This window comes from Arvicanthis niloticus, chromosome 4, assembly GCF_011762505.2.
Source record: "Arvicanthis niloticus isolate mArvNil1 chromosome 4, mArvNil1.pat.X, whole genome shotgun sequence".
In the NCBI taxonomy this organism is placed as follows: Eukaryota; Metazoa; Chordata; class Mammalia; order Rodentia; family Muridae; genus Arvicanthis; species Arvicanthis niloticus.
The window spans coordinates 85,489,855-85,499,898 of record NC_047661.1 but is presented as its reverse complement, the minus strand read 5'-3'; the positions used below and the strand labels follow the sequence as shown (position 1 = coordinate 85,499,898).

Genomic DNA, 10,044 nt, shown 5'->3' with positions numbered 1-10,044 from the left:
TCTCCAAATTAGACCACATAATTGGTCATAAAACAGGCCTCAACAGATACAAAAAGATTGAAATAATACCTTGTACCCTATCAGACCACCATGGACTAAGACTTGTCTTTGACTTGGACAAAAACAACAAAAAGCCCACATACACATGGAAACTGAACAATGCTCTACTCAATGATAACTTGGTCAAGGAAGAAATAAAGAAAGAAATTAAAGACATTTTGGAATTAAATGAAAATGAGGACACATCATATCAAAACTTGTGGGACTCCATGAAAGCAGTACTAAGGGGAAAAATCATAGCTCTAAGTGCCCACAAAAAGAAAATGGAAAGAACATACACTAACAACTTGACAAAACACCTGAAAGCCTTAGAACAAAAAGAAGCTAATATACCCAAGAGGAGTAGACGGCAGGAAAGAATCAAACTTAGGGCTGAAATCAACCAAGTCTAAACAGAAAGAACTATACAAAATACCAACAAAACCAGGAGCTGGTTCTTTGAGAAAATCAACAAGATAGACAAACCCTTAGCCAGACTAACCAAAGGGCACAGAGACAGTACCCAAATTAATAAAATCAGAACTGAAATGGGAGACATAACAACAGAAACAGAGGAAATTAAAAATATCGTCAGATCCTACTACAAAGACCTGTACTCAACAAAATTGGAAAATCTGGATGAAATGGACAATTTTCTAGATAGATACCAGGTACTAAACTTAAATGAGGAGCAGATAAACCATCTAAACAGTCACATTACCCCTAAAGAAATAGAAGCAGTCATTAAAAATCTCTCCACCAAAATAAGTCCGGGGCCAGATGGTTTTAGTGCAGAAATCTATCAGACCTTCCAGGAAGACCTAATACCAATTCTCTTCAAACTATTCCACAGAATAGAAACAGAAGGAACTCTACACAATTCGTTCTATGAAGCTACAATTACACTCATACCTAAGCCTCACAAAGACCCAACAAAGAAGGAGAACTACAGACCAATCTCTCTTATGAATATTGATGCAAAAATACCCAGTAAAATTCTCGCAAACCGAATCCCACAACACATCAAAGCAATTATTGATCATGATCAAGTAGGCTTTATCCTGGGAATGAAGATTTGATGCTCCAACTTTTGGTAGTATAGGGGCTTTTCAGGTGTTCAGCGGTCTCTATAAATTGGCTAAGTTTTAGAAGCTATGTTTAGTTCTTCCCATAACTTCAGTTAACTCAGTCATTCTGGATTTCTGACGGGGTTGAAGACCTATACTCTCATAGCCAATCCTGGCTATTTACTTTGAGAGAACACATCTGAGTGGACGGTTTTCAGCTGACATTCATTCTAAAGCCATAAAAAAAAAAAGCCAGGATCCAAAGTAAGTGTTTTAGTTAGAAGTGATGACAGAGGTTTTGGTTAGTCAACAAAATGATGTACTGGGTATTAGGACTATCTTGTACCTCACTGGTACATTTAGGAATAAGTATGATCTAATTTTATTTTGAGAGAAAATTTTAATTTAACCAGAAGAGAAATATGTAGGAGGACCTAAGTTGAAGGAGTACTGATAGGAAAAGATGGAGTAAGGAGAGAAGATGAAGGAAAGGAGAAGCTAGGTGATGAGAGAGCGAAAGAGAGAGGGGGCATGGAGGCATATATTCACATGTCTCCACCAGTCAAAGATAGTTTTTATATCTAGGTTGGGTATTGGGTTATGCTTCTGATTGAGCATTACCAAACTTATAGATCCTTTGATTAACATTTAAAAAATTGTATAAAAGCAAAAAGGAAAGGGGGGGCATAGAACAGGGGTTTTCTAGGGAGGGGAAATGGGAAAAGGGGATGGCATCTTAAATGTAAATAAAATATAATATAAAATAAAAAAAGACAAAAAATAAAACAGAATAAGTGCTTTTACAATATATTCATGATAGTTTTACAATAGCATCATTCAAGAGAGGATTACTACAAGATTAGTATACTCCTGTTAATGGGAAACAAAAAGGAAAGTCGTAATAATTCTAGGTTGAATAGGAAAATTTAAATTACAAAATGTTTTAAATAGAGACAATCATGTGGTTGTCCACAAACATGGGCAAGAAGCCTATGTTCTATGATAAATACACTTTTGCCTATAACTTGAGTGCTGTGTATCACCATGTCACTCCATACAATTAGGACAGAAAAAATATGTGATGTAAAGTCTACAGGGATTATGAAGAAGAGAATATTATTTAGTGATAAAGAAAGGTCCTGATCTGGACTTTGAAGAATGGGTTTTATTGAAAATCATGGCAGACTAGAGATCTTGAAAAGTGGCAAGTAAAAGGTATGTTTAAGGTAGAATGTAAGAAATTTTGTAGAAATCAAAATTTAGTTAAAGTTTCCAGTATTGCATGGTATTTGGAAAGAGAATATTGAAATGAATTCTAAATATAGAATTCTAAAATTATATATGTGGCTGACATTGGCATAAAATTGTCATTATAACATTATCATCTTTATGTAGTAGTAAAAGGGAATTTTCCTCCTCACTCTGTATATCATGAGACAGCATGGAAGGACTACTGAGTACTTGAGGATATGAGATGCAACAGGATCTGATCTAAAATTTTCTCCTGAAAAAAATCGCTGGGACAATGTCAAGAGAGCTGCCCATAACACAAAAAATTGCCCTTAAATAACGATCTCAGGATTAAGGTAAATGAATGAAGGAAGTACAATGTCTTCCATCAAATAAACTTGTTTACTTTTCAATAAGAATGTGATTTGCTTAGGTATAAAATATATACAATAAGTATTAATTCCAATATCCAAAGAGATGCTGAGTTCCTGGGAACTAGAAAGATGATCTTAGCTTGATGACTGAAGAATGTATACCCACTTCTTAGAAAAATAGCTTTTTTGTCTGAACAGGTGATAAAAGGTACTGGTTATGTAATACAGATTATTCAGCAGTATTAAGCTATGAATTAAAAGATTATCCACAAAGACTTCCTGATTCAAACTTTACATTTTCAAAACATTATGAAAACCATAGTCTCAGAGTATAAAATCGCCAGTAGAAGCTGTCCCGATGCAATCCTGAAGACACCATGGCCAAGCTCATTCTTGCCACAGGTGAGTTGATAATCAGATATAGAATTTCAGTCTTGCCTGGCTTTTCCCTCACAGGATCTGACAAGGAAGCAATTTGAACACTACAACTTTATGCTTTTCCATTCTTCATATTTGCAAACTTTCTTTTCTTATTCAGTTCTTCCCTTGCTCTCGTAAGTCCATGGGCTGAAAGAATACTTCTGCCTTCACTAGTACCACAGCCAAAAAGTAAAGTAATATTTCAACTTTATTCAAGGCTTTGTTTTGCTCTTCCTTTCCCACTCATTCATTACCCTGCTCCTCTTACAATACCACCTGCCTAAAATTCCTCATCTTTTTATTTTCATGTTACTATTCTAGATCAACTTTTTCAGAGACAGGTATCTGTAGAATCTGAGATAGAACTATCCAACGTTGGTTTTCTCTTCTTCTTTTGAAATACTTTACATTTATTCTTTATTGTCCTTTTCCATTGATGACTTAAATTGACACATGAAGAAGTATTATGCTATTCATAGAGCTAGATTTAAGTATTTTAGACCAAGTTTTTGAAAATATGTGAGTTGCTTAAAATCTGTGCCCTACACAATTTTTCAGCTTCATAAATTCATTCCAGAAAAGACTAAACACAATGTTTAAAAGATTCACAATAGAGGTGCTCTACTTAAATAATGTTTTAAATCCAAAATATTAGCATCAAAGAGGCTCAGTCAAAACTCTTTGCATAGAAATACAGCCATGCCTACATGATAAGATACCCTGAATTCAAAAGCAAATCAACACAAAGAGAAAACCTCTTCAAAACTAAACTGTTCCTTTGTTGCTAAAATTTATATCTCAAAAAAATTTTATATCAGCTAGCCTATCTTTTGATAGATCAATTTCAACAATGACCAACTTCAAAAGACATTGAGTGCCATGTTTTAGATGTTGTCTTTACTGGTGGAAGGCTTGGTTCATTAAGGCTCTGGGGACTGAAAGTACTACATGTCTGTTCTCTGATTAGAGGACCTTGTGAATAATTTCATTCAGTATCTCTTGCAGAGGTAAAAGATTTCAAATTTTATAACAATTAGGAAACAAGAGGTAGATCATGTGGACATTGCCAGGTTTTACTGATCACTGTAGAGGAGTTGAATGGCATTATGTCTCCAAGGTCCATACATCATAGAGCTGTTTCTAGGGGATGTAATATTCAATAGTAGGTAGGATGGCCCAGTAGGATTTTCTCCCTAAATTCCATATGTAATGATCAGTCATTTAGAACTTTAAGTCAAATGAGCCACAGCTCATCTCTGTGGTATTTTACTAGGTATTCACTTAATCAGAATGACAGATATAATACTAACAAAGAGGCACAAACTTCTCATGCCAACCCAGTACATAACAAATTCTTTTACAATTTGTTGATGTAACTGTCAAGTAAATCATTCTTCCAAAAATATCTGCTAAATAGTGAGGTGTATTGTAAATGGTAATCACACTAAAAACTACTATTCATCCAAGAATAAGTACATACATTGAATTTGCACACTTATTAAACAGGTATAAATATTTAGACACACAAGAACATTGGTATCTTAAAAATTTGGTACTTGTTCTTCCTGCCAGTTCCATGCTCCCAGAAATTAGACTCTGATTCAAAATATATTTATATATATATCTTGTCCATATAGTTTGGCTCTTCTCTGATTAGATATAACATAAAAGAAACCCTTATTCTAACCTGTATTTTGCCAGATGGCTGGTGACCTGTGCTCAGATACTGTGCACCTATCTCATTGTCCCATATTCACAGCAAATATGTGGTACCAGGTACTAACCTAGAATCTTTTATGTCTCCCAGATGTCCCACCTACTCTTTTTTACCTAAGATACAGGTCATCAAATTTATTACTGAAAGGAACGACATCCATACAGAAACAAGATATTTTCTCTATATGGTAAGGTGCTTACTTACCATGAAAACTATAAACTTTCATCAACATAGTATAGTGTATAATCCCAGGTTAGTACCATATATAAAATATATATAATAAGCTCTAGAATTTCTATAGGAACTAAGAGAAAGATGATATCAATAAAGATAACGAGGGGATCTGTTTTTGAGTTTCAAAAATTAATATTAAGATTGGGATAGAAATTTACAATCAACTGCGTGTGCCATCTTGAACTAGTAAGTGTACAATTTTGCTTAACTTGAAATTTAATATGATATACTAGTATCATATAGAATTTGGAAGAGTAAATTGGAATGAATACTAAAGACAGAATACTAAAAATACTGATATAAAAGGAATGGGATTTTTCCATAATCAAGTTTACATATTAGCGACTGTGAATAGTTTCTAATTTTTTATATCAGCATATATATATATATATATATATATATATATATATATATATATATATGTATGTATATAGGACTAGAGGGTGCTTCTGTCCTGGAAAAGGAAGTTGTTGGGTACATTTAATCATAGAAAAATAAATGTTTAGTAACCTTACCTAGAAAGCTTTCTATAGAACAAGAGTTGACAGAATAGTTAGACAGTGGCTGTGAAAGAGATACTATCTTAGACACTGGCATTAAGACTTTCCTATGAATGACTGAAGAGAGTAAATTGACAATGACTAAGTCTTGCATAGAATCATTTTATTACATTTGAATATGAATTTGATTATACAGGAAGCATGCACAATACAAATGAATTACTGTATAAGAAAAGAATATACATCTCTCGGAACTGCCAGAATCATTTAAAATGGTGATAGTTTTCACCCACTCTTAGGAGTCAGAACATTTTTACTTATACAAGGCCATAAAGGTTTTGTTCAGATACTAAAGGAGATATGTCAACAGTAGATAACACTTTTTGTTTAATAACTAGCCACACACATATTCTGGTAAAAACTTACTACCTTGAAAATGTTGTGATAATTAGGGTCTGAAATGATATAAAAAGCTAACTGAATGAAGCACTCTGTAGCAGTCTCAAAGACATGGCCAAGTGCATTGTTGTCACAGGTACATTGAAAATCACAAATGCAGCCTTTGTCTTGCCTGAAAGAAGCAGTTTTAGCTCTACCACATTATGCTGTGAAATTCTTTATTCATCATTTCAAATTGTATCACTTTATTCAGGATTTTTCTAGCTCTCATGAGTCTACTTGCTGGGAGAATGTTTATGCCTACATTGATGCCACAGGCATGGTACTAAAGACTCACCTTCACTCAAGGGTTCTTTGTTGTTTGTCTTTTGTCCAGCCATTCATTACCCCACACCTCTTGCTATGCCTCATTACTGAAAATGCAATTCTGTGACTTTATCCTCTTTGATGTCCAGGAACCTATTTTGAGGGATGGAAATCAGTAGAATCTGAGATAAAGTTATCCACATTTCTTGCCTCTTCTCTACTCAGAGTCATTTCACATTTTTCCTCTATTGTTTTTTTTTTCTTTAATGACATAGAACTGTCATAGATAGACAGACAGACAGCTATCTGAAGTGTTAGAGTTAGTCACTGTTTTAAGCCAAGTTAGTGAAAGCTTAATATTTTCTTAGTATCTGTTACTTTATACAGTTTCAGGAATTTATTCAAATGACTTCAATCTCAATTCATAAAAGAATCAGATTTGAGAAACTGTAAATTTATGATGATGATTCACACCTAAAACACACACTTAAGGCAAACTCAGAAGATTTTCCAATAGTTATCTTGATTTGGGTTACTAATGAGACATCATGATAGAAAATACACACACACACACACACACACACACACACACACACACACATACACACACCACTAACACCACCACCACCAACATATACAGACAAACATACAGAAACAAAACAAGAAATAGTACAGTCATTAACAGAAAAGATTTTTTCTTTTTTAAATGTATTTTTATTGGATATTTTATTTACATTTCAGATGCCATCCCCTTTCCCCATTCCCCTCCTTAGAAAACCCCTATCCCATGCCCTCTTCTCCTTTTTGCTTTTATACATTTTTAATGTTAATCAAAGGCTTTATAAGTTTGGTAATACTCAATATCAATCAGAAGTGAAAACCAATACCCAACCTAGATATATCAACTCTCATTGACTGGTGGAGACACATGAACATCTGCCTACAGGATGTTCCCCCTTTTTCTCTCTCATCATCTAGCTCCTTCTCTCCTTCTCCTCCTCCTCTCCTTATTCCTCCTCCTCTCCTTATTCCTCTTCTTCCTCTCGGTACTCCTCCCACCTTAGCTTCTCCTACATATCACCCTTCCTGTTAAAATAAAACTTTTCTCTCAAAATACAATTAGAGCATAACTATACCAATTTGTGTCAGTAAGGTGCAAGATAGACCTAATACCAAGTCTGTCACTTTGTTGACTAAACAGAACTTCTGTCATCTCTCCTAACTAAAAACTTAGTTCTGAACCTGGCTTTTTTTCTTGGCTTTAGAATGAATGTCAGCTGAAAACCATCCACTCAGCTCTTTTCTTTCAAGGTAAATAGCCAGGATTGGCTATGAGACTATATGTTTTCAACCCCGTCAGAAATCCAGAATGACTGAGTTAACTGAAATTATGGGAAGCACAAAGCATAGCTTCTAAAACTTAGCCAATTTATAGAGACTGCTGAACACCTGGACAGTTTCTATACTACAAAAATTTGGAGAATCTGATATTCGGCCTTCTGGCACAGGATCATCTGACAGACCTAGTGATGCAGAATGATTAAGGGCTGATTAGTCTGTCTTGGCAGATATAATCACTTGACTATTCCACAAGTGTGTCCTTTTCTGCACAGTGACTTTTCTGTAGATGAAAAGAGGCAATTTTTGCCTAGTGGCTGTCTCACCACAACTAGAGAAACTCCAAAGATGCTCAATTTCCTCTTAGAATCCAAGACAGGAAGCTGTCAGGGGCAGACAGGTCTCTAATCAAAATGAACATTAACATAGAAATGCTTGTAATGTCAATTCTGTGGACTTCTGATGTTTTGAAAACTACCTATCCATGTAAGGTAATCTGGACTGTTGTCTGTTAACTCCTCTCAGCTATTTCTAAATAAAAGATAGAAAACACCCTAGCAATAAACTCAAAGCCATGAATTTGATATAGACCCTTAACTCACAGGCTAACCATCTCAAATCTTTTAAAAATGTTAAAGAAGGACTGGGACAAAGCCTTGTATTTTTAAATGTGTAATACAGGCAAAATGCCTATGAGAGTAACAATATTCCTCTCACATTTATATCAATAAGAAGCTCATACCAATGAAAACCATTAATTTGAAATCAAAGTAAATTTTATTAAATTTTTACTTAAGAAATTATAACTTCATCTGAATAACAATTATACATATTTCTACCAGTAGGTTATGGCTATGCAATAAGTCCTAGCTAATCCTCCCGGTTGCAACAAAACCACTGCTTTTCCCTAGAAAGACAGTTCAATATTAATGACCTCATTCCCCATGTCCAGGGAAAAGGAGCACCAACAGTTCATTAACTTTTTAAAGCTGATTATGGGCATTGAGATATTAGAAGAGGGGAAGGGAGAAGAGTAAATTGATAATCCTCTGACTCTGTGTCTTCACTGCATCCAGCTAGAATTCCAGGACATTGGAAGTTTGAGAAGGTCTGCTTGGCTTGCTTGATGAGTAGATGCACCGAGTTTGTGTATTCTGCAATATACAATTCTCAAAACGAGTTTTAGTACCAAGATAATTTTTTGTTTGAATTCTGGAATCTAGTCTTCTTGTGGCCTGCCTCTGTCATGTCTAAGCCATATAATTCTGGGAGTTTCTATGAAGGTGTGCTCCCACCTTCTTCCATTTCCACCTCCCTACTCTCAAATTTACCAACACTATGGAATCCAAACTTTCAGGCACCAAGGCCCTTCACTCCCACTGATGCCTAACCCCTTACTCCATACACCCTCCTGCAATTACTATGAGGGTGTGCTCCCACCATCCTTCCATTCCCACTTCCCTGCTCCTGAAATTCCCCAACATTACAGAATCCAAGCTTTCAGGCACCAAGGTCTTCCATTTCCACTGATGCCTGGCAAGGCCACCCTCAACTACCTATACAGGTGGACGCATGAATCCATCCCTTTCTATTCTCGAGCAGGAGATTTTAGAATGGATACTCCAGCTTGTTTCTTAGGATCATTTGCTTGAAAAATTGTTTTCCAGCTTTTTACTCTAAGGTAGAATCTGTCTTCATAACTGAGGTCCTGTATGCAGCAAAATGCTGGGTCCTGTTTATGTATCCAGTCCATTAACCTATGGCTTTTAATTGGGGAATTGAGTCTATTGATGTTAAGAGATATTAAGGAACAGCGATTGTTGCTTCTTGTTATTTTTGTTATTAGAGGTGGAATTATCTTTGTGTGGCTATCTTCTTTTGGATTTGTTGAAAGAGGGTTACTTTCTTGCTCTTTCTAGGGTACAATTTCCCTCCTTGTATTGGAGCTTCCCTGCTATTATCCTTTGTAATGCTGGGTTTGTGGAAAGATATTGTGTAAATTTGGTTTTGTCATGGAATATCTTGGTTTCTCGGTAATTGAGAGTTTTGCTGGGTATAGTATTTGTGTTCTCTTAGGGTCTGTATGACATCTGTCCAGCATCTTCTAGCTTTTATAGTATCTGGTGAGAAGTCTGGTATAATTATGATAGGTCCGGCTTTATATGTTACTTGGCCTTTTTCCCTTACTGCATTTAATATTCTTTCTTTGTTTTGTGCACTTGGTGTTTTGATTATCATGTGACAGGAGGTTTTTCTTTTCTTGTCTAGTCTAGTTGGCATTCTATAGGGTGCTTGTATGTTTTTGGGCATCTCATTTTTTTTAGATTAGGACAGTTTTCTTCTATAATATTGTTGAAGATATTTATAGGCCCTTTACATTGGGAATCTTCAATCTCATCTATACCTATTATCCTTAGGTT

At 35.2% G+C, this 10,044-nt stretch overlaps 1 protein-coding gene across 1 annotated transcript in view; it reads left to right on the top strand.

The window, feature by feature from the left end:
• The first annotated feature begins 2,989 nt into the window (after positions 1-2,989).
• Positions 2,990-10,044, top strand: part of LOC117707236 (chitinase-like protein 4) — a 32,401-nt gene continuing 25,346 nt past the window's right edge. The window contains exon 1 of the mRNA XM_034500669.2: positions 2,990-3,112. Within this exon, the coding sequence (XP_034356560.1) occupies positions 3,088-3,112 (25 nt within the window). The 5' untranslated portion in view covers positions 2,990-3,087. The remainder of the gene's footprint in view (positions 3,113-10,044) is intronic.